The sequence below is a fragment of the Ammospiza nelsoni genome, chromosome 10 (assembly GCF_027579445.1).
Source record: "Ammospiza nelsoni isolate bAmmNel1 chromosome 10, bAmmNel1.pri, whole genome shotgun sequence".
NCBI classification, from domain to species: domain Eukaryota; kingdom Metazoa; phylum Chordata; class Aves; order Passeriformes; family Passerellidae; genus Ammospiza; species Ammospiza nelsoni.
This window is the reverse complement of record NC_080642.1, coordinates 4,416,334-4,441,165: the sequence shown is the minus strand read 5'-3', so window position 1 is coordinate 4,441,165 and position 24,832 is coordinate 4,416,334. Positions and strand designations below refer to the sequence as shown.

At 48.2% G+C, this 24,832-nt stretch overlaps 1 protein-coding gene across 5 annotated transcripts in view; it reads left to right on the top strand.

Annotated features, from left to right (window-relative positions):
* The window catches only part of TNIK (TRAF2 and NCK interacting kinase), a 146,778-nt gene that overhangs the window by 97,874 nt on the left and 24,072 nt on the right, over nt 1–24,832 (top strand). For 3 of the 5 annotated variants that reach the window (XM_059479753.1, XM_059479751.1, XM_059479755.1), the window contains exons 11-19: nt 472–538; nt 1,928–2,132; nt 10,520–10,630; nt 11,074–11,160; nt 12,434–12,634; nt 16,892–17,056; nt 18,700–18,939; nt 21,142–21,248; nt 24,106–24,269. In XM_059479753.1, the coding sequence (XP_059335736.1) occupies nt 472–538; nt 1,928–2,132; nt 10,520–10,630; nt 11,074–11,160; nt 12,434–12,634; nt 16,892–17,056; nt 18,700–18,939; nt 21,142–21,248; nt 24,106–24,269 (1,347 nt within the window). The remainder of the gene's footprint in view (nt 1–471; nt 539–1,927; nt 2,133–10,519; nt 10,631–11,073; nt 11,161–12,433; nt 12,635–16,891; nt 17,057–18,699; nt 18,940–21,141; nt 21,249–24,105; nt 24,270–24,832) is intronic. The other 2 variants (XM_059479752.1, XM_059479754.1) reach the window with 2 other exon arrangements.

The following is a 24,832-nucleotide window of genomic DNA, read 5'->3' as shown; positions in this document are numbered from 1 at the left end:
TAACACAACATTGCAGTGAGCTTTTATGTGGATATCTTCATTGCCTGGAAATTACATGGATTTGCATAGGAAGAGCATATGTTTATGGAAAGAGGAGCTGGTGCCTTCAGAGCCTTGGTTAAATCCCACCTTCCTATGGCTGTGGCTCCACTGGCTGGTGATGCACCTCCTGTTGCAGAACCTGAAGAAGGGGGTCACTCACTGTCATATGGGGATAAATTCTTATTTTGTAGACACCCCCATCTTTACATCAAGGGGCTGTGGTTGTCAGGGCTGTTGCCCACTGTGCTGGTGCTTCCCTGCCCTTGTGGCCCCCATAAAACCACAAAATGCAGAGCAGTAATGCTGCTTATTCTTGGTTATGCAAGGTAAAGAGAATTGGCTGTTCTGCCTTTAGAGCTCTGGGGTTTTCAGCCACTGGAAAAACAAATGAGTCCAGCAAAGGGCACTGATGAGCAATTCTGTTCCTAGATGAGACAGAGTACGAGTACAGTGGAAGTGAGGAGGAGGAGGAGGAAAACGACTCTGGAGAGCCAAGGTAAGAATCAGCATTTCATTTGTGCCCTTACATCCCTTGAGCTGTGCATAAAATCAGCTTGGAGCATGGGCTCATATGAACTGGAAATGAAAAAAGGACATTCTGAGCACAGAGTCCTGTTCCCTGGCAGAACAGAGGGAATTCTTGCTGCTGGGTGGTGCGTGGGTATGAACTGATGCTCTGGAGCACCTTAACCAAAAGCTGGGGAAGAAAAACCCCATTGCCTGTTGGATCTGCAGCACAACATGGTGCTGTCATGGGAATACGGATATTGAGATGTGGAAAAATGTGAGGTGAAATTTAAAAATTCTTCAAAATATGGTTCCTTACATCCAAGTGTAACTAACTCCCAGTTTCCATGTAATTTTTCACCATGAAACCTCCCAGGTGCTGCTGCAAGCACCGTGGGGCTGGAACTTTCTTTGCTGACATTTTTCAGAGCTGTTGTAATTAGTATCAGGTTATTCCATTATTTCTCCGAGATAATGTAGTATTTTAATAGCTGGCAGTGATTCATGCTAAATGTGCTTTGTGCACAGCTAAATATAGTGCGTGCCAGCCACTGCAGCACCAGAGGCTTTGGTTAGAAACTTAATGTAAAGGAAACCTTGCCCTTTCCAGTGAGTAAATGACCGATGAGCCATGAGCAAAGCTCTGTCACCTTGCAGGTCCCCATCCCTCCACCCCTGCTGCCCTGATGTTGGCAGGGGGTTATTTACAAATCACAAATGGAATGGGACTGCTGGGGAATGTGCCTTGAGCTCTTTTATTTTTCAGCATTAGTTTCTTTACATGATTATGACAATGGGAAGATGCCAGCCGCTCACATCTCAGGCAGCAGACTAAGAATTTGATGTTACAACTTACTTTATAAGTTTTTTGGCCAATTACACAAAGCAAAAGCATATTGACAGTAGTTCTATTTAATCACCATAAGCACACATACCTTTGGTTAAAACAATGCTTGCTTACTTTGAATACAATACCTGCTTGTAAGCCTTAAAACACAACGCACAGAGCTCCATCAACCTTCCTAATATCTTGCTGGATAAACTTTTCTGTAGCTTAGAGAGTTACTCTAGACAAGCGTTAATACACAGACCGTTGTTCTATGCGTTAATTCACAGATCTTTTCTACAGTTTAAATAATTTTTCTGCTGACCTATCTCATAGCTGCTACTTAGCTCTGCCCACAGTTCTACTGTATCTAAAGCCAGCCTTTTGCAGCTTTCCCAAAACCCTCTATTTTTGCGGATTCCCACAGTGCCCAATCTCTCTCGGGTGCTTGGATGCTGTTGGGATGGGAGTGGGACCACGCTGGGAAACCACACAGGTGCAACAGCTTCGAGGCTGCAGGGAGGGGATCTCTAACACTTCTCCTGCGTGCAGCTCCATCCTGAACCTGCCCGGGGAGTCGACGCTGCGGCGGGATTTCCTGCGGCTGCAGCTGGCCAACAAGGAGCGCTCGGAGGCGCTGCGGCGGCAGCAGCTGGAGCAGCAGCAGCGCGAGAACGAGGAGCACAAGCGGCAGCTCCTGGCCGAGCGGCAGAAGCGCATCGAGGAGCAGAAGGAGCAGAGGAGGAGGCTGGAGGAGGTAACTGGCCAGGGCTGAGCTGGCTGTGGGTGTGGAGCAGCAGAATTTCTGGTGGCGGGTCTCTTGGCCTCCTTGAGCCAGGTCTCATAAGTTGTTGGAGGTGTATTACTCACCCAAGATAGCTCAGCTACCTTTGGAGGTATAAAATCAGCAGGATGGCTTCTGTCGTCTTCTGTCGCAGTGTTGGAAACACTAAAGTGTAATAAAAGGCAGAATAACAAATAGAGAAAAACCGAGCCAGGTGCAAGAGGTTCTTGCTCCTGGTAAAACACCTCACAAAAGCGATTAGTTTCTTTGCTCGCTTCTTTTTTTAGTAAATTGACTTTTTGGCTCCTGTCCAATTAGCTGTCCTTAAGTCTGAGGTGAAGTCCCCTAAGCCTGTGAAATGGCTCTTTCACCTAACCAAGGAGAGAAACTTCTGAGCTTCTTTCTTTTTTGAGGGGACAAAGGAGAGTTTTGTCACTCTGTCAACAAGGGGCACATTCCTGTAACTGTTCTCAGGTGGTTTAAGGTTATGTGCTGACCTCTCCAGTCAGTAATCCCAAACATTTTGTCACAATGGTCGAGCCCCATCCTTTTGGTGTAGCCTCCTCCAGCCACTCTCCCCACCATAGCCAAGTGTTGCCAACTTTTGTGAAGGTAATAGAACTAGTTTGCTATGAATAAATCCTTGGAATTCTAAACCTAAAGGGGTCCCTGGAAGTATTGAACTACTAACTACAGAGTTAGCCCATGACTGGGGTGACAGCTGTGTTCAGTCGAGGTGTGCAATCCAGCATCTGTCAAGTTCATTATCATTATTTGCTCCTGTGGACTGTTACAGTGGAAAAGGAGCTGAAAAGCTCAATTTGCCCTGTCCCTGGATCCATGTGCCATTTGTGTCCTATTTAATCCATAATTTCAATTTCAGTCTTACAGTCCCTGCCAATTACAATTTCTCTTGCAGGGGAGGGGCAGATGCCTGCCTGACTTGTGCAATGATCCATATGTGCCCTGAAGGATAAGATTTCATTACCCTTGTCTTTACATACCAGCCACAAATGCAGTCAGTCTTAAAATTATCCACCCCATTTAAAATCCAGCTGCAGGATTTGACCTCGTGACTTTGGGTGTCCCTGAGCTGCTCAGCCTGGCCATGTGCTCTGGAGGCAGTGCTTGCTTTTGTTTTAGCTCCTGGTTCTTGTATTGAAGAAATTAATCAAAAAATAAAGGGGCTTTTCCCCATCTCTTGGGGGTTTTGATGGGGTTTTTCAAAAAGGCACCCATAGCCTTGCTCTGAACTCAGCCAAGTGACTCATTGAAGGGTTCATATGTTGAGGATCATTAAACTAGCTTTCTCAAGAGGTCACCAATATGTCTGATAAAAGGGTTTGCAGTAAATGGAGTGTTAGACAATCCACCCCCTTTATCTGTACTGGGTAATGCCTCAGGCCAGGGGCACAGACAGGAAGGAATTTCAGGCAGCTGATGGTGATGATGGTGATGGTATGGCCCCTCTTCGAGGTGGTCCTCTGAGCCCCTCCAGGGCAAAAATCAACACAGGCAAATCCCAGGCAAAGCATTTTTTCAGTCTGGTAAATATGTAGGTCTGTTGTAGTGTTCAATACTTGTAGGTCAAGGTTTGCTAGAGCCCTGCACCCATCCCAAGGCAGGCAAGCTGCTTTGGGAGAGGACAAGGCTTGCACACAGATGCACCCCAAAATCCCCTGCCCCAGTGGGTGTTTGTGAGGACTGCTGTAAGGGAGCTTGGTTCTGCCTTTGTCTCAGCCTGTTTGCTGCAAGCAGTACAGGAGCAGAACAACAGCAGAATAAAAGCAGACACCAGATTAACTGCAATCCTGTAATGAATACAATGCTTGCTGCTGTATTAATATGTTCTCACAGAAGAAAATTGTTCTCTTTGCTGCTTCCCAGGCAGGTTTTGAATGGAGGACTAATCCCTTTGCTAAGCAGGAGAGCTCTGCCCTGAGCTACAGAGTTGCTGCCTTGCTGGGCTGGGCTGTGCTCAGTCCCCTGGGCTCTGCCAGTTCCCTTCTGTCCCCAGGTCATTAAAAGTCACCATAGCCAGGATTTAAACCCAATGCCTTTTCTAATGGCTTGGAACAGCCCCTTCACCCACTGCCTTCTTCCCAGCTGGCTCACAGCTTTTGGACCTCAGGTGAAAGGGGGATGTGCTGGAGCAAAGCTGGCCAAGAGGTGTTTGGAAGCTCCTGCCATGTCAGGGGAGTGGGGAAAGGCAGGGGGCTGTGGCTGAAGAGCATCCTCTGCCCCCTTGATGTGATCTGTCCCATGGGTTCAGCCAGGATCAGGGCAGATGCTGGGGCCAGCTGGCAGCTGTGATAGCCCCAGCATCTTCTCAAGTGCCCATTTCCTCAGGTCCATCTGGCCAGGCTTAGCCTCACCTGCATCCAGCCAGAGCAAAATGAGCTCTGCTCTCTATTAGACACGGTTTGCGTGGCGAGCGAGGAGCAGCTGAGTTGCTATGGTGAGGATTAAAGCTGGAGTCCTTGAAAGAGGCACAGCCCTTCTGTTGCAAACGTGGTGGGTTGTGGCAGTGGTGGGGACAGATGCTCCCCAGCATGGCTGGCTGTGGCTTTGCCAGCTGCAAGGTGCCCCGAATCTGCAAAACCAGAAAATCTGCAAGGGCAGAGATTAGCAAATGAAGTTTCATGGCTGCTGCAGGGATGTAGTTTGGATATAGTTTGGTCTTTGCCCTTGCTGGGTATTTTGGGGTGGGAAGCCTCTGATGGGAAGCCACCAGCAGCTGTCACAGTTGTGCTGAGTGTGGTGTGGCTGTCCTGAGGCTCCCAGCACACTGCATGGCTGTGGAGGGATGCTCCAGCCAGGCTGCTGCTGTTGGGCCTCTCTGCTTTTTCCTACACCAGCTTTGCACTAGCTTTCATCAATAGCTTTCTTGGCCAGGGATTTATTTTGGTTAATGGGAGCAGGATTTCTTCCATGCTACTTTATGGTCTGACTAAGATGGGGTGTGCCTCCAGCAGGCAGCAGTGGTACCAACAGATCTCTGGGGGAACAGACCAGTGGAAGACTCAGATTACTGTGTTTTCAAAATAAATTTGACCTTTAAAACACATCCCGGCAGAGCAGCCGGGACAAATAAACCCTTGGAGCTGGTGGCTTTTGGGTCTCCCAAGTCAGCCTGTTCAAGCTGCCAAACATATTACTGTGTTTACAGAAAGAGCTTCTACTCATCATAAGATGCTGTGGAGGTGTCCAGGCTGAGGGAGTGAGTTGGCATTTGGGACCAAGTGCAGCTCCAAAGGGATTGATGTAGAGGGATGCCAAGCTCAGAAATACCTGGAGTTAATTTGTACTGGAGATGAACAGCAAAAGAGTTGAAGAAAGGCCTTAGTGGGATAACTGGCCCATTCCCCCATCAGTGCAGACCTTCAGGAGGTTTGTTTAGTGGTTTTTCAGTGTCTTTAAATACTGGCAGGGGCAGAGCTCCTACCCTTTCTCGTGTCTCAAAATGAAAGAATCACATTTTTTTCTGTCACCTTGATCTTCCTTAATGGGGATTTCTGAACCTCTCACAAAGCACCTCCCACGTTAGGGCTTTTTTGGGGAAATCCACCATCTCCTGATGTTGCTGTGACAATAACATCAAATGCATATAGTAAAAAGTCAAGTGAGGAGTCTTCTGGAAGGTCTTTATGGCCTTCCTGGTGCCCTGCAGACCTTGCTGCCATCCTTTGCGTGTCTCCTTGCATCTGTTGGACACTTGGGTCTCCTTTTTCAGGAGCTGACCAATTTCCTTCTCTGAGGCTGAATCTTCTTCCAGGCAGTCAAAGAGATTTAGATTTGCAGCTGTCTTTAATTGCAGTGGAAGTAAAAATGCCCAAGCCAGCTTTGAAACCGGGGCTTTCATGGGAGCAGAGTTGCAGCTTTGTTTTCCCTCGCACAGAAAGTTGGTCTCATGAATTCAAAATGTGCACCAGAACTAACCCTCAAATTAGGAAATTAAATATCAATAGATCCAACAGCACTGCAGAAAATGTTTGTGTCATGCAGAAGGGTGAATAGGCTTGAATATATTTTAATTTTTCCCTATATATACATATATTAGATATATATAGTTCCCTAATCAGCCTTCCATTTGTTGCTGGCACAGAATGAGCCTTGATGCACTGGTTTAACCACCAAAACTCCAGCTGAGCTGTAGGAATAACACATCCTGGGGTCAGGAGCTTTGGGGATCCTGCAAGACAAATCTCTGTGCAGACCCCTTGGCAGCAGTGGTCAGATGGAGTCAGAGAGTGCTTTACATAACCTCATTTTTCTGCCAAATTGTGGATTTTTCTCCATTCTAGATATAAAATGAAGGTCAGATCATTACAGGGAATGTACCAGGCAGATCTAAGCATCTTGCTGTTTTCATTTGAGGTTCCAGTTAGTGCACTTACAGAGCTGGATGTTCAAGGGATAAAAAATTGCTGAAGCTCCTGTAAATGTTAACCAGCAGAGCACCATTGACTGGAAGCTCTTATAAAGCAATAAAAAAAAAAAAAATCAGCAGTTAGTTGTAGGTAAATTTAGGTTATCTAAAATGGTGGTTTGTTATTTTCTTCTGCATGTGCAGTTGTCCTATAGCTTGTAGGAACCTTGTCACTAAGATGACAGCCCCCTCATAGGTGTGGGGTCCATGGGGACCCTGCAGTGGTCCCAGCAGCATTCCTGCACCCATTTCCAGGGAGAGCTGGGTTACAGCAGCCCCTGTAGTACAGGTAGGAGCTAAACCTCATGTCCCTCTCATTTTTCTTTGGTCAGGAAGCATGTAGGGCTCATAGTTCCTGAAGCATGAGATTCCTCCTGCGTGGGGCATCCCTGCATGGTGATCCTGAGCAAAAGCTCTGCAGTGGTTCAGAGCAAATCAGATCCCTGCTTGCCATGGTGGGAAATTCTGACCCAGATTCTCTACCAGTGGGAAACACCTCTCCATGCTCCAGTGCTTGGTGTGTCAGAAAAGATGATGTTCCAGCCACAGTCACTCTTTCCCTGGTGGCTCAGATAAATGAGCCTGTCACAACAACGCAGCCACCTAGAATATTTGTTTTCATTTGTCACTTGGAATTCCCCTTCCACTTCTTTCCTGGCTCATGCTGGTGTTTGGGAGCAGCAAGCCAGGGTTTCCAGGAGCTTCTTCTTGCCGGTGTCAGTGCCTCTCTGAGCTCACAGGGTTCAAGGGGCAGCTGCAGCTCCCTCATTGCTCATAGCCCAGGATGTGTCTGATCTGGCAAAGTGAGCTCGCTCTTTGAAGTCCTTGTTTCATGCCAGGCCTCCAAGGGCCTCCCCACCAGAGGTTTTGCCTTTGTGTGTCTCCTCTCATCAATATTTAAAACCTGTCATATCTGGTGCAGTGCAAATAAGATCCCGTTCTGGCTTACAAGCAGCTACATATAGCTTTACCTGCAGAGTTATATAAATGCAGCCCTAATTAATTGGTGCTCTTGCCTTGCATGAATAATGGATCTGGATGGTGTAAATACACACAGTAGTTTAAGGCTTGGAGAAATGTGGGAAGTGTGCTCTTGCAGTGGGAGAGGGAGGTCAGAAAACAGGGAGAAAAGGAGGCAATGAAAAGAAAGAAAGATCTTTGAATCTTTGATTGGTTTTTTGGGGTTTTTGGGATTTTTTTGTTTTGTTTGTTGGTTTTGTTTTGGTTTTTTTTTGTTTTTGTTTGTTTGTTTTGTTGGGGTTTTTTGTTTGTTTATTTGTTTTTTGGGTTTTTTGGGGGGGGTTTGGGGGGGGTTTTGTTTCTACATGCACTTGTTTTCAGCTGCATCTCCCTGATCCAAATCCCTCTTTCAAAAATGGTCCATATCATCCTGATACTGGGTAGACTGGGGTTTTGCCCACTGCAGTGCCAGCTCCTCTCCAGATGTTTGCCAGCTGCTGCAGCGGGGCCATACAGGGAAGGCAGCTGATTCAGCCCTGCTCTTCTGGGCTGCAGTGTTCAGCTGAAGGTGCTGGTAATGCCACAAATGGTGACAAGTGACCTGCTTATAATGTGACCTGACAAATGTGCTGTGGAGCTGCAGGCAGTGCTGCTCTGCTGGCCTCCATAAATGTGTGTGTTGGATCCTGCTCAGAGCCTCAGCCCCAAGAGCCTGCCTGCAGCAGGGTGCAGGGGGCCTTGGAGCATCCAAAAGAGCATCAGGCCTGGCTTTGAAGGAAAGTGGTCCCTGTGGGTCTCAGTTCTCATTCCTGTAGTTAAATATGCTTTTAGAAGGCTGCTGGTGAGGTGCTGCCTGGAAGGAAAGGGGCCAGAAGTGGGGCAAGCTCACTGGGGCATGTGGTACCCAGGAAGGATGAGAAAATTGCTTTTGCCTCCTTGTTTGGAAGGATTTGGATTTGTTCACCTACCAGATTTGAAATGAAGCCCGTTTGGGTGATTTTTATTTAAGAAATAGCTGTGATATTCAGGGCCTTGCCTCCTGCCAGCCAAGCCCAGCCTACACAAGCATTATGTGCCTTATTCAGCAGTGTGATAGTTTAACTAAAAAAGCCAGCCGTTAAAACCCACCCCAAAACCAGTGTGGCACAACTGGGACTGGAAGCTCAGGGTAATTTATTCAACACATTAGTCTGAAGATGTGTGCTTCAGAGGTCATGGGAGCAGTGACCAGCACCTGAGGACATCAGGGAGCACTGGTGAGGCCAAGAAATCCAGTAAACCACCAGGATGCTGCAGAGTGCTTGTGTCCTGGTGGTGAGCCCTCTGCAGTTTCTAGTGCAGAGTCCCAAAAGCTGCACCCAGGCCCACGTTCCCCTGTTGCCAGTGGGGACAGGAGTGCACACAGAGCAGCACATGCATCCCCTGCCCATGTGGGCAGTGCCAGGGACTGTGCCTGCAGCTGGCAGGTTATTTCAGGTTGGAGGCAGTTTTTCCTTCCCTGAGGCAAGTGGAGCAGCTCTGATAAATATTGCTATAGGTGGCACTAAAGCTGTGCTGCAGCTCAAGGAAATCATTGGAGTCCATGTGGATGTTACCTGTGGGTGAGGAGGCAGCAACAGGACAGGCAGTGGCTCCTAATGGAAATGCTGGGGTCTTTAAATGTTTGTTACAACAGCTGTAGATAGATTTATCTCCATGGATATCTATCTGTAAAGATATCCTTGGATGTGTATCTCCACAGAGACAAAAATATATAGAATATGGAGGAAAATACAGTATCTCTATAGGTATCTACAGATTGATACAGATTTTAAATCAGTCTGTGCAGTGCAGGTTCCTGCAGAGCAGCAGTTTCACACGGAGGCATCTTGGCCTCTGCAGTGCTCAGCCAGCTCTTCAGCTGCTGGCTCCAGCCCTCCCCACGGTTTAGAGAACGCATGGCAGTGCCAGCTTCTCCAGTGACACATTGCCATGCACTGCTCAGCCACCGTGTGTCGGCAAGGGAGGGGAAAAAATACAGGAAAAAAAAGAAGGAGAAAGAAGGGCCAGGTTTCTGCTGCAGCGGGTGCCTTCCCGCTGCCGTGTGGTTGCACCAAGGAGATGATGGGGATGATGGAGTCAGGGCAGGCAGCTCCAGAGCCAGTCCCGGCATTGGAGTGCCCTCTGCCGATGCTGCATGCGGTGCTGCATGTGTGCTGCAGTGAGGGGCTGCCCTGGCCAGCAGCCTGTGCAGCACTGCAGCACTCTGCTGCCAGCCCCTGCTCCCAGCGTGGTTTAGGAGGAGTTAGGCTGGGTTAAAAGCAGGTGTGTGGGAGCTGCAGGTGTGCCCAGGGTGACTCACAGCAGGCTGTGGGTTGTCATCACCCCAACACTCCCTGTCAGCAAAGGTGCTGCAGAGTGGAGCAGGCAGGGATGCACCCAGGAGGAGTGGGACAGGCAGGACCTGACAATAGCAAGGGAAGTCCCATCCTGCTCATTTGGTGCTTCAAAAAGGAAAAACCCTTGGATTTTGAGTCTTCCTTGTTGGTTTCTGGTCTCAGCAAACATAAAGAGGAATGCATTTCCCTCTCAGTAGGCAGTAAGTCCCCTGGCTCTGTCCCTGATCCAGGGACAGAGGCAATGGGTTCATGTAGCTCCCAGCTGTCCAAGGCTTCATTAACCTCCTGGTTGGCCATGTTGGGACATGGGGACCATGCACTGCCCCCATGGCTTCATCTGCAGGTGGGAGATAAAATGATCTAGTTCTGGCCAGGAGGATGCTGTGGGCTCTCCACAGCCAGTGCCAAGCACCAGAGTGTGTGAGGATGGAGTGGCATCAAGGAGTCCCTGTACCACCCAATGATCTCCTTGGATGGGTGGGAGCCCTCTGGGTGTGTGGGCAAGGTGACACCCCAAAAACAATGACAAAAAGGACTTTGAGCTCCTGGGGAGAGGGATGGGGATGCTGACCTGAGCCTCCTGCCCCCCACAGCAACAGAGGCGGGAGAAGGAGCTGCGGAAGCAGCAGGAGCGGGAGCAGCGCCGGCACTACGAGGAGCAGATGCGGCGCGAGGAGGAGCGGCGGCGCGCCGAGCACGAGCAGGTACCGGGCTGGGAGCACGCCTTCCTCTGCCTCTCATCACAGATCTTCCTGTAAACACTCCTTTTTTACCACTTGAGAGCAAATTGCTTAATTGTTAACACTGCGTGCGTCGCTTTCACTGCTGTTTATTTCTGTGTGGATCCACTTGCTGGCCCACAGATGTGAAGGCACTTGGTGCAGGTTTTCCATGCCCGCTTGTTCTTGGGGTCAGGTTTTTTGTTATTCTTGAGTAATGTTTGCCATTCCCCAGCAGTTTCCATTCTTGTAGAGTGGTGGACACCCTGGGCTCTTTGGGCAGGGATGGAGGGTGCCAGGGCTGATTGATCAGATCACTTGGGCGGGGTGGATGTGGGTGCCCACCTCATTCTCCTTCCTCCCCGGAAATACTGGCTCTTTTACCTTCTCTCTCTTTTTCCTTTGATCCTTGCTGCCCATGCCTCCAGGAGTACATCAGGCGACAGTTAGAGGAGGAGCAGAGGCAGTTAGAGATCCTGCAGCAGCAGTTGTTGCAGGAGCAGGCGCTACTTCTGGTAAATGGGAGGCCACAGCCACGCTTGCCGCTTGCTGCCCGTGTCGTGTCCGCATGCACCCGTGTGCCCCAGTGCCTCCTGGCATGCCCAGACATGGGGGACGCCGCTGTCACCACCCTCCCTGGAGCCTCCTGTCCTGCTCCATGGCTGCAGCATGCCTGGATGCCCTGTTCTGCCTGGGGCTGGCTGCCCTCATGGTGCATGGCTCTCATCGCATCCCTCCGCAGCATTGGTGTGTTTGTGTGTGTGTGTGTGTGCTCCTGAGAGGAGCAGCCCTGGTTGCTGCTGTGGAGTTTTGGAGGCTGTTTGCAGCATGTTGGGATGTGTTCCAGCTGTTGTGTGCCTGCATCCATCAAACCCACCCTGCCATGCTGTTCTTCATGTTCTAAGTGAGGGCTTTTGTTTCAATTTCCTCGCAGGAACACTGTCTGTTCCCTTGTGTGCTGTTTGCATTCTTGATGTCCTCTTTTTTATTTAATTTGAGTTTGAGTTATCCTTTTTACTGCTGGTAGCTGTTACTCTTACTGCATTTTCTTTTAATCTACAGGGTTGTTTGTTTGGGTTTTTTTTGTCTTGCTATTTTATTTAGGAAAAAATCCAAAGCCCTCACAGAAACCATTACCTTTTAAAAGGACTTCGCAAAATTATTTACTCCTTTAAACTCATAGAGCTATAGGGATTCAGAAAGATCACACAGTTGGCTTTGCAGTCTGACTCTTCTCAGGATCAATTAATTGGTCCTACAGAGGAGTTGGCTTCAGTTGAGTTTTGTCTGACCATAATATCATGAAATGGTTTGGGTTGGAAGGGACATTAAAGACAGTCTCTTTCCAACCCCCTGCCATGGGCAGGGACACCTTCCACTAGACCAGGTTACTCTGAGCCCCATCTTGACCAGGTGATGCTTGGCACATCATTGAATTGATCCTTCTTTTCTCTATCCAGAAAAACTTGGGCAAAGTCAGTGGTAACTGCTAAGCAAACCTCAGCCCTCAGTGGGTTTTGCAGGGTTTCCCTGACAAGGCAGCACTCACATCCCCCATTCCTCCCAAACGGGGCAGAGCATCACCGGCAGAGTCACAACTCTGAATTTGCTGGCTCTGCTGTCTCTCCTTGGGGATTCTTTACAGCTCAGTCCCCAGCGTCTTCCAAATCAGCGAGCTCTGCCAGAAAACAGCCTTTCAGCTGCTCAGGCCCCATTGTTGACCCAAACAGATAAATCTGCAGGTTGCAGGCTGGCTGGGCACCGTGTGACTGTGTTTCTCCTGGGCAGGAGTACAAGCGCAAGCAGCTGGAGGAGCAGCGGCAGGCGGAGAGGCTGCAGAGGCAGCTCCAGCAGGAGAGGGACTACCTGGTGTCCCTGCAGCAGCAGCAGCAGCAGCAGAGGCAGGACCAGAGGCCAGCAGAGAAGAAACCCCTGTACCATTACAAAGAAGGGATAAATGCCAGCGAGAAGCCAGCGTGGGCCAAGGAGGTAAGGGAGAGCAGGGAGGATGGTGATGCTCGTGTGCATCTGCAGGGCTGGGTCTGAAATGCACTCAGCAGGTTGTGCTGCACAGGGTGGGGACCCAGGAGATGCCATCAGCTGTGCTAGGAGCACTCCCAGCTCGGTGCAGTCTGTGTTTGTACAAACAGGGGAGGTTTTTCCATGAGTGCATGTGAGAAGGAGAGTGAATCCCTCCTGGAGGGGTTCAGCCTGTCTGGGGGCTTGTGGACATAAAATCATATAATTCAATTAAGGGCTTGGAATGGACCTTGAAGATCACCTCCTCATTCTCCTTCCTGCCATGTCCACAAGTCTGCAGGGTCAGGGGTGAATGCAGAGGGTGATGGTTGTGAGGTTCTTTGCTGAGCCCTAATTCTGCATAGGCAGGGGTTGGACAGCTTTTCCCCAGGCTCAGGGCTGTATCCCTTGGGGTTGCTCTTTCCTGATTTTTTTCTCTCAGGCAAAAAGAGAGGATTGTAATACTTGTGAGATCTTGAATATTAATTATTGCTAGTCTGAATAGTCTTGAAAAGATTAAGACATGCATTGTCTGCAGTGCAGATTCAGAACCATTTGCAAACTCTTTCTCCTTAATCTCTTTGTGGTGACTCCAGTAAGACTGGTGCCTGCTCTTGCTATTAATTTTTCTAAAATTCCATCATCATTCTCCAGCCCTTTTTAGTGTAAGAAGAGGTTTGATGAGTGGGATTGCAGATGAGGTGTTCCAGATGTGCTGAGCTGCCTCTGATGAGAGAGGCTTCCACCTGGGTGGTTCCTCTGCAGCTCTGGGCAGAACTGGGTCACTCTTGTCCATCTGCTGGGAGGCTGAGAGTAGGTAGTGGGTAGGGAAAAGGGAATAAACTCTGTCTTTTATTGCCTGGTTTTAAGTAAACCCTCTAGAACCTTGTTGAAGTGCTTCTGGCACTGTCTGCAAAACTTCAGCAAAGATATGTAAAAAAGAATATTATTTTTTTATCTGAGGTGAAGGAGAAGAGTGCTGGATTTAGCTTTCCCTTTCAAACACAAAGGCCCATTTCTTCTGTTTCATGGGGCTGGCATCGTTTTGATGCTGTCCCTGGAAGCAGGACATTGGGAACTGCACAGTGTTAATAAGAGCAGCAGAACATGGCCTCTTCCCCTTTGCCAAAATCATAGGGAAGATGAGGTTTCCTGTTGTTGGGGAACTTCTCCAGCTTCCACCAATTAGCTCTCCAAACCATTTATTCCTTACCTGTGTCACTCTGTCTGGTTTCTAATTAAATGCTCCAAGCTGTGGCATCTTTCTGCTGTTGGGAGCAGTAGTTTGATGTACTGCCTCAGCAAAGCCCCCTTGGGAATCTCCCAGAATGACTCCTCTTGCCTCCATCCTGTTTTATCTTCTGTTTAGTCCTACTTTTAACACAATTCAGGTACTTTGCTGCATATATTGAAGGCCCACCTTTGCTGGCTCCACAGATAGATTTGTGCTGATACTTAATGAGCCCACCATGGTTTTTGTTACAGTTTAGCAATTTCCATACCCAGCCCATGCATGCTAATTTAACAGAAATATTGAGACTTTGTTTTCCTGTGGGAACAATGAAAAGACAAGTCTGGTGCTCAGCCTACAGTTTCTGGAGGCTGTGCAAAGCTTATTTGGATACTTCCTGAGGATTTTGCATTACATCCCATACTGCCCTTGTTTTTACGCTTTTTTGGTATCAAGTCTTCTCTTGTAGGAGCTTGATCACCATGGCTGAGCCCTCCTCATGCTGTGCCTGTCTTTGCTTTTCACACCTCTCCTTTATGCACACATTTTCCCACCCCACTGGTTTTCACAGGGTGACCTCAAGACCCTGCAGGAGTGGGATGAAGCATCAGAGTGAGGCTGTGAGACTCACCCTGTGGTCATGTCCCTGCATCCCCTGGTTAAGGGGTTGGCCTGTTGGTGATGACAAAGCTCTGGGTGAGGATCCAGCCTGTGCTGCATCTCTCACAGCTTCCCCAGAGCACAGACAAGGATTTCTCTTGATGCTGAATGAAACAGTCTGAGCAGATAGTCCTGCCAAAACGCATGGATGCACACTCCCTTCTGCTGCCCCTTCTACTCATCTTCTGGTTACCCAGGGTTATGCACTGAAAGCTAACTTGGGATGTAGCTTGGATGCTGTCCCAGACATGTCCTGTTTTTCCAGGCACATCTCTTATAATTATGGACTGTTTGGGCTTTTTTGGAGATCATGTTGGGACCCTCTGGTGATCCAGCCAGGGATGTGGCATTAGCACTCTGAGCTGTGGTCCTGTAATTAGCAGCTCCCTTTGTTACTGACTTTTCTGTTATGGATCAGTATTTGCTGAACAAGGTGTTGCAGATAGCCAGGTACAGCTTGGTCAGCTGAAGGATGGATTTGGGCAGGAATATACCACACGTGATTGTGCAGAAAGGAGGGGACAAGTTTCCACATTTTCCACATGGTGGCTGGACCCCATGGTGCTTTCCCACTGTTCAGAGCTTCCCTGAGAGAACTCAGGGCTCAGCTGTGCATCATGAGCTGTTCTGTTCTCTGCAGCAGCCAACACCCACAATCAGCTCCTCCTTCAGTCCCCGTGGCTTTTATCCTGCTCTCACTTTGAAGTGATGTATTAAGACATTAGCAATCTTCTACTGGGACTGCACAGACACTGCTAAGGATGTTTCCTGTTTGGGGAACCATGAGTTCAGTTAGAGATGGTCTGTACTGGAGCAATGATGAACATCTGAAGGATTTTGCTGCTTTTTCCCCCTTTCTGCCTAACAGTGGAATCAGTAGGGCCCCACCAAGCACAGCTGGAGAATAGCAAAAGCATCTTTTGCTGTGCTGGTCCCACAAGCTGCAAGTGAGGAGATACTGGCAGTGGGAAATCAAGCACCTTTCTCCTTCCCAGTACCCAGACATCCCAATTTGATCCCTCTCCTGCCTTCTCCTGCACACCAGCTTGGAGATCCTCCACAATCAGCTGCACCTTGGAGCCTGGTGTTGTGCTGGGAGCAGCTGGGGCGCAGCGGCTCCGTCTCCGCCTGTCGCTGTCTGCCAGCGTTTGGCTGAGGAGGAGATGGACTGGAGCAGCCGTGACCCAGCACTCAGGCTGCTGCTCACTTTTCAGAGGCAGTTCTCCTTCCCACCCTGCTCCTCTTCTCATCCCTTTGTCTCCTTGGGCACTGCTGAGCAGAGCTTTGCACGGCCTCTGCTTGCTGGTGGGTCTGGGGAAGTTGTGGTGACCTTCTAGGACACAGCAGTAGCCCAGGCTACTTAAACTGAAGAAACAGTCCATAACACAAATTTCTTACCTAGATTTAACTCTGTCTCGTGCTCGGTCTCTGAAAAGGATTAATTTTTATTCATATAATGGTTTTTTTTGTTTCATGAGTATTTATTTAAAGAAGAGCTGTGGTTCTTTCCAAGCAAACCTGTTGTCAAGATTGCCTTTTACTGTGGCATCATCCACAGTGGAACCGAGACACGCTAGGGGTATTTAACACTTTCATGACACATAAATAAAATACACATCAGATCCCGAGGTATCAAAAATTCTGCATAGCATATTCTGCCTGAATATCAATGCACAGCCTAGCTGCAGGATGGCACGGCTGGGTGAGCTGAAACCACCGTGTTCCCATCAAGGGGAGCTGAAAGCAGTGGGCTTGGGGTTGATGTTCTCTCTCAGTAAAAGAGGTTTTTCCCCTCCCATACATGACAAGGTGCCAGACTCAGTAAATTCAGATCAAAGCCAACATTTTTCTGACTGCCATGTTTATTCTTTTATTCAGATCAAACAAAACTACCCGTTGTGGTGTTTATAACAGTGAAGGAAAATGGTTCCCTTGCTCAAAGATCCATTTGAGAAGAAGCAAGAGCTTCTCGGGAGTATTCTTCTAGGAACATCTCTCTGAGGCGTGCTGCCTTTTCTTCATGTTTTCTTTTTAGTTTCTTTATTTTTTCCATTTCATATTCAGAAATTAATGAAGCATATAAATCCAAGCATTTTCATGCCTTTAAAATGCATTTATTGCACAGTTTGATGGAAATCTTGGATTCCATGATCACAGAATCACTTAGGTTGGGAAACACCTTCAAGATCATCAAGTCCAGCCTGTGAGTGATCACCACCTTGGTTAAGCAATAGATATGCTATGCCTGAGGAGAAAGGAGGTTTCTGTATGTTCATGCCTACCCTGGATCCCGTTGGAATGGGTTTTTGGGCTCTGACTGTCCCGGTGTCGCGCAGGTGGAGGAGCGCTCGCGGCTCAACCGGCAGAGCTCGCCGGCCATGCCCCACAAGGTGGCCAACAGGATTTCTGACCCCAACCTGCCTCCTCGCTCCGAGTCCTTCAGCATCAGCGGCGTGCAGCCAGCCCGGACGCCGCCCCTGCTCCGGCCCGTGGACCCGCAGGTAACGGTGCTCCCCCCTGCCAGGGTGCTGGGGGTGCTGGTAAGGAGACAAGGAGTGATGGATGGCGGGGAAATAGCAGCTGGCACCCTGGATTCTCAGCCTTAAGCATGTTCATGAGTAAGAGCAGCATCTGCATGCATGAGTGTGTTCCTCTTGTCACCTCCATGTGTTAGCAACATCACGCTGGTTTGTACCTTCCTTTGAAGCATCACGTACTGGTTACTGCTAGAAACAAGCTGGAGGACCAGGAGGAGCTGCTGCTCTGGGCCAGTGCAGCTGTTGCTCTGATCCTCTTTGGATCTGGTTTATGTAAAGGCCTAAAACCACAGAGCCTGGTACAAAAGACCCGGGATGCTTTGATGCTGAGGATCATCAGAAAGAGGTTTTGCTTTCTTTGCCGCTTTGATTCAAGGTTTTGTTTTGGTTTTCCATTGAGTTGACATCAGTCACAAACACATCTGGAGAGGGCATAGATCACCATGACTGTCACAGAGGAGGGGCATTGTTATTTTAGAAGTTTCTCCCAGCCATGAGATCCGCAAGAACTCTGCCACCAAAAGCTGTAGGAGTGTCAGTGCTGGCTCTGGTCCAGCCACTGGAATTGCTCCTACAGATCCACAGACTCCAGCAGGGATTTCAGAGGGAAATACAAAGCCTTTGCTCCAGGTTCAGCTGGGCTTTCTATGGAATATGTGCCAACTAAGTGCCAGCCACGTGTGGCACCTCCAGAACAGAGCCAGCCTTAAACAAAAATGTGCAGCAAAGCCCTGAAACATACTTTTTTTGTATGCAATTGGAAAGTGGGCAAAACCCCACTTCACTGTCATCCCTCTGACTGACCAAATAATTTTCAGTGACTTTCTTGGTGTCCCGTACCATCAGCAGCTACAGAGACTTTTGTTTGGCAATAAAATACCCATGAAAGAGTTGCTTGAAGCCCAGAGCCCCGTGTCAGTGTGTGTGTGCATACTCCTGTACCCTTGAGACATGGACACATACAGAGATCTGTATGTAGAAATTTCAAATAAAAGTCACAACCCTGTTGTATCAAAGGAGTGCAGCTTCACAGAGTCCTGGGAAGGAGCTCTGATTTCACAAACTGTAACCTTGTGATTTTCTCACATTTCCCAGAACAGATGTCATTATTCCTTAAACTTGCAACCTGTAGGGCTAATCCTTTGGAGCCACCAAGACCTATAGAAGCTCATGCCTCAAGATATTTTTTAAGCCATCTATGCCTCAGAATTCCTGATGATTTTTTTAATCAGTTATTATTTATTATCGTTTCCTTCTTTTTGTTTTTTCATTTTTAACATGGAAAATCCATGCCAAACCTCATTAGTACAACCACGGAGGTGCAGGTGTAGGAGCTGGACTTTGGGCCAGCAGCAGCAGAGCCTGGGGCGGGCACGGCGTGTGCGGGAGTGTGATTTTTAACAGATCTTGCCTTGAAGTGATGTAAGTCAGAAGTTCCTGAAATCAAGGCAGTGCTGATCTCAGACCAAGGGGGCTTTTCAGTGCATCCAAAGTGCTAATCAAAATAAATTTTTTTTAAATCAAATTTTAAAATTTTTTTAATTCCTTTTTTTATTTTTTTTTAGCCTCCATTTTGACTGATAGTTCTGTTTTGACTTGGTGCTTAGATTCCACATCTGGTCACTGTGAAATCCCAAGGAAGCTCCTTGTCTGGGTCTCAGTCACTGCATGAACAGCCTGCAAAGGGACTGGCTGGGTTTCAGGAGGCTCTGACGGTGACCTCTCACCGCACTGAGATGCCAAGGCAGAACTCGGACCCCACCTCAGAAAACCCTCCTCTGCCCCCTCGCATTGAAAAGTTTGACCGAAGTTCTTGGTTACGGCAGGAGGAAGACATTCCACCAAAGGTAACACAACCACTCCTCACTTTCAGCACCTCAGAGCTGAGTCCCTCTGGCAAAGCAGAGTGGGCAGGACTGAGCCCACCCTGAGGCTCTGCAGCAGGGGCTGACCCACCCAGGGGCTGCATTTCCTCAGGACATGCTGGGAGCTGCTCTTGGCTGCAAAATAGCTGCAAAACAGCACTGCCCTCCAGCAAAGAAAGTTCTAGAGCTCAGACAGAGGCCAAAACAAATTAATCTCTTCTCTCCCTTGGATAAAAAACAACCTTCTGCTTAAATAGAATTATAGGAACATAAAATTTGTCATACTCAATAAGACAGGTCCTTTTTAGTCCAGTACCGTGCCTCCAGTTGCAATCAATATTGATGGAAGACTTGTAAGGGCTCCAGCAGCTTTATACATTCATTGACATTTTGGCAGTGTCTGGCAGTACCTCTTTAATTAGGATTCTTCTGGACCAGTATTTCGATTGTGTTGTTTATACACCTTCACTTGGGAAGAATTATAACTTGGCTATTAAAGCTGCCCTTACAGTGAATCAGTGCTCAGCCCGGAGGATTTTTACAGAGGAGAAATTATTATAAATTGATTAGTGACAGGGAGGCAGTATTTGTCCCTGATTGAGAGGCAATTTTTCTGTGTATTTACAAAGTGAGTAACTTGCCTTTTGAAGAGCAAAGTCACAGTCACCAGGTAAGCCTCCCTGTGCAGGGGATCTGTGGTGGTGTCATGGGTGTTGATAATGCTCCTGTTTCTGCTGTCACCAAGCAAGAGGGGACATCAGTGCTCTGCTGAAGGCAGCAGCAAGCCAACAGCTCCTGGAACTGTGTGTGTCCTTGGCTCCTCCATCGTGCAGGGGGGTGGCTGCCTGGTTTTAACCTAATTAAGAAAAAGCCCTGCAATTTAATGTTGGCTTTTGCCATGAGTCCTTGAGAAGGACACTCGGCCGCAGCGATGCCCTGCGTGGTGAGACCATGGCTGCTGGGAGAAAAGCTGTTTCTCCAGCACTCTGCAGTGTTTTCCCCCTTGGCTGAGGGAAGATGGATGCTGGAAGGGATCCACCAGATCACATTTAGGGCTGGTGTGTTGGCAGTTCCACCCCAGAGGAGCCTGACTGCACACTGGGCTGCCCAAGGTGTGTTTGGGGTGTTTGGAGGCAGGAGAGAAAGGACTGCCCTGAGAGGCAGGACAGGCTGTCTCCGTGGTCCAGGGTCTTGTTTCTGCCAGTGCTTGTGGCTGGATGCTTCAGAGGAAGGTGAAAAACTCCCCAAGTCCTGACTGCAGAGTACCCTACCTGGAGGGGAGACTGCTTTGTGCTGGGACAAGCTGCAGCTGGTGATGCTGCAGTCCAGACTCTCTAAATCTTCTCTTATGTTACCTAATGGAACCGTGTGTTTATTCTTAAAAAAGCCAAGCCTAATCCTTTTTCTTGCTAATCCTGACAAGCCCTTGGCCTTTCTGTTAACTGGTGCAAGGTATTGAACCAGGTGAGTATTGTCTTGCCTCTGCACATCACTGAGGTGCTGGAGTCACTGCACCTGTGACCATGCAGTGATGCCTGAGCTCCCACGGGATGGGGCAGAGTTCAGGGTCACCTGTCACTGCCCCTCTAGGCTGTGGTTGGCTTTGGATGCTCGTGCTGAGCCCTTCTGCCAGCAGCAAGGTTTTGGCAGTGGCATCTGAGGCTCAGTGAAGGTCACAGTGTCTAATCCCAGTGTTAGGTGGGTCAGTCTGGGTCTTCCCACTGTCAACCCTCTTGTTTGTCCACCAGTCAACACCTTTTGTCTGCTGGCATGTGTCATATCTGAGCTAGATAGAAAACCTCTGTTGTGGCTGTAGAAATGCACTTCAGTCTGAATTTTACCTTAAAAATTACTTGTATGAGTTTTGTTAGATTTAAATTATATATATGTGTGTGTATATATGTGCATACATTTCTTCTAGATGTAAGTGCCTTTTTTGGTGGTAGCCAGGCTGCTCTGGGGGCTCCTGTGCCAGGAGCATCCCTGATACCACCTTTGCTGCTTGCTGCTGCCTCACACTCCAGTGATCCCTTCTAAAAGCTGAGAGCCTTGTCTTTTATAATTGCCCTAAATACTGCCTTTCTCTCAGTGGGAAATCAGTTGTAAATCAGCCTTGAGGCAGAGCTGGAAGGTGATCTGTGATGGCTCAGGTAGGTGACTGCAGATGTCTCCATTCTTTTCCAGGTGCCTCAAAGAACCACTTCCATATCCCCTGCCCTGGCAAGGAAGAACTCCCCGGGCAATGGCAGCGCCCTGGGGCCACGGCTGGGCTCCCAGCCCATCAGGGCAAGGTGAGGGCATGCAGGGAATGGAGAGGATGGGCAGTGTGGAGGTTCCAGTTGTGGGTTTCTCTGGGTCTGGATTGAAGGCACTTAAAACAGTGATTTGTGTTTGGACTCAGGTGTTTATTATTTCTTATCAGTAAAACAGTCTCACTGCTGTGAGTTTGGCAGCTTGTCATTACAAGACACAAAATGGCCAACAATCTCTTGTTAGAAGGTCTTTTAAGACTAAACTGTCCAATTAAGAACTGACACCTAGATTATTTTCCCTTTTAACCCAATAACTGATTCCAAAAAGCTGCAATGGGGACTTTTCTGCCCAATTACCAAATGCCACCCAAACCCATGGAGAAGAAGGAAGAAGAAGCATGAAGAAGAAACCCAGGACAACACGCTGTGCCCTCCATCTTGCTTCTATCCACAACATACTAAAAATCCCAAAACCTAAATTTCTCACCAACTGACACACCTACACTACTCTCTGTAATCTATTTCACTTTTTGGACTTTTGTGGATACCAGTCTATCTTGAAGTCTGGGAAACTTTCTCCATGAATGAGGGTCAAAGTCAGTGCTGCCCTGGGGGTCAGGGCACCCCAGAGCAGACAGAGAAATATTCCCAATGCCCTGGGTTTCCACAGGGCAGGAGTAACCCTGGTGTGCCACTGCTGCACTGCCTGGCATTGCCCAGCTGGGAGCACAGACAGGGGCTGGGTCCAGCCCTGCTTTAGCTGACTGAACACCATCTGCAAGGCTTCTCTTGTGCCTGGGATGAATTTTTGCATCCAACAGTGATTTGTACTGACAAGGCTTGGAGCTTCCCTGGAGGCTTTGCTCCCTTCCTGAATGAATTCCTGGGCATTGCAGGGTTTGGAGGTGGATGCTGCATCTGCTGCTGTGGAGGCAAACAGGAGTTTGGGTGCTCCCCTTGCTGGATTTAGGTCCTGGTTCTCACCTCCTGCATGTCAGTGGGTCCCTGTAAGCCAGTGGGGAGGTCTCAGGGTACATTCCATACATTTCTTATGCATCAGAGTGGTTTTTCACAGATAATGACTGAGGAATGTGCTGCAGGACAGACACTCATGCAGCCAGCTGAGATCTTCTCTAGATGTTGATCAAGGATTAAATTCTTTCAGCTTCCCAGGACTGGGCCTTCACCTCAGGCAGATCCAGCTCTGGGAAGGTGCAGTGCCACTGCTGTGGCCCCATCCCTGCCGTGCCACAGCTGTCCCTGGGCATGTCTAAAACGAGCAGGGAGGCTGACAGGCTCTGCTCAGAGCTGGATGTTAAAAACACAGCTTAGTCATGCGAGAGCTTGTCTGTGATTCACAGAACAGACCTCAGACAGGCAGATCCTGGGAGAAATGCAAGTTCCAATTAGCCTTGCGTGAGGGAGCTCCTTGGCTGCTTCCTCCTGCCTTGTCCTCAGAGGGGGAGGTCAAAAAGTGACTGTGGGGATGTTCATGGGGTGTGCTGTCACCAGTGTGAGCAATGCCTCCCTTTCCAGCTCACTGCCCCTCTGCTTCAGCAAACTCACAGCCCCGAATCACTGCCAGGGACAGCAGCAGGAGGAAGAGAATTTTTTGGGTTTTTTGTTGTTCTTTTTTTTTTAATTAGAGAAAAAGCATATCATGGTTTGTTGCTCTTCTTTGCCAAAAGCTGAAACATTTTGAATTCTTGAAAATGTTGCTATTTTAATTAGCTGTTGCTTGAAGGACAGTTTAAAATGCAGAGGGATATTGGACTGCGTAATCTTTATAAGTGATGGTATTGAAAGTAAAAGGGATAATGGAAAGCTAGGATTCAAATTGAAGGTTGCCCAGTGTTTCCTAATCCTCAGCCTGCTTGGTGCAGGTAAACACATCAGTTGCCAAAATTTTCAAATATACTTCATTAGTTAATTTAGCTAAGGATTTCAGCCATAGAGCCTGAGCTGGAGGCCTTCAGTTTGATGAAAATTGGAAATTATTAGGATGCTACCACATGTCCCTTAAACTTAAGTTGTCATTGAAATTATTTTATACTTTATTTCTCTCACACTAATGTAATATTTTTCCTTTTTCCCCATTTCTTCTATTGGTTCTTGGTTTTCCCCATGCATAAATACAAATATTAGAAAAATATCTCATCTTTTATTTGTCACCCTGTTGTGACAAATGAGGGAATATTTACTATACATTTTAAAGAGGCCTTTGAATAAGATCACTTCCAGAAACACTGTATAAAACCAAATTGCCTAACTCTGCATGAACATCTCTTCTGATGTCATTTCAATGCCAAATAAGAATTAATTTCCTAAAGGCATCTGATACCCAGAGAGATATTAGTCACTCCTTGTGTATCAAGGGCACTTTTTATTCTAGATTTATCTGTGTTCACAAGGGTGAGAGAAATCAAGGAGGAAAAGTGGATATCTGATGCAAGTTTGAAGTGAAGCCATGAAAATTTGGGACTGTGAATTAAGTGGTACAAGAGATCTGCAGCCTTGCTGCAAATTGGAGATCCTTGCTTTGCTGAAGTCTTTGTCTAACGGCACATCACAAATTCCTGCATTTATGAAGAATTTTGGTGGCTAATTAGGTAACTCCAGCTTTGCAAATCTACAGATCAAGAGCAAGGAATCTTTTAATGGTTGCCAAATTTTATAAAATAAGAGCAGAGAGCTACTCCGGGCAATTTTTTTTTGTTGTTGTGGTCATAGAGCACCCAAAGTTGGTGATCTCAGCCCTGTCTCCTCCAGCTGAGGAGGACTCTGGGGGCCTTTGCAGCCACCCCTGTCAGTGTGGGCAGGGTCTAGAGCCCTGGGGTGGGTGGGTGGGTGTGTGTGACCCTGGCTGATGGTGCCCCTCTGTTCTGCCCTCCTGCAGCAACCCAGACCTGAGGAGGACAGAGACCATCGTGGAGAGCCCCTTGCAGAGGACCAGCAGTGGCAGCTCCTCCAGCTCCAGCACTCCCAGCTCCCAGCCCAGCTCCCAGGGTGGGTCCCAGCCTGGCTCCCAGGCTGGCTCCAGCGAGCGCAACAGAGTCAGAGGTGAGCTTGGGCACGTCCCTCAGCCCCAGACACACTTTGGGAGGGCAAGAGACGTGTGATCTCATGCTTGTTTTCTAAAAAACTTAAAAATCAAAGGATCCATCATTTCTGATGTGCTTTTGTGACCTGCTGGCCTCCATGCAGACAGAGTTGCCAACAGCCCCATTTCCCTGGAGGCTGATGTAAGATGGCCACAGCATCTCACTGCCAAGTAGCCCTGGCAGAAGGAGATGGGAGTTATGCTTTAGGGTAAACAGAGAAAACAAGCAGTGTGCTTCCTGTCTTCATCCACTCAGGTGCACCTCTCCTGATGTGGTTTCTTTGGGACTGTGTTTCACTTTTAATTGATATATATTTTTTTTTTGAGGGGCTTCATCTTTGTGCCGGAGATAGAATCAGAGGAGTGACATGACCTATAAGAAGCTTTCTCTCAAGTGCTTTCACCAGGCAGCCGTGCTGACATGAGATTTATGTGTGTAGCCAAATTGTTCCCTCTCACCCTAGAGCCCCTCTTAAAGATATTCCATTCCCCTGTTTGATGGCAGTGGAGTAGTAGAGTTGCC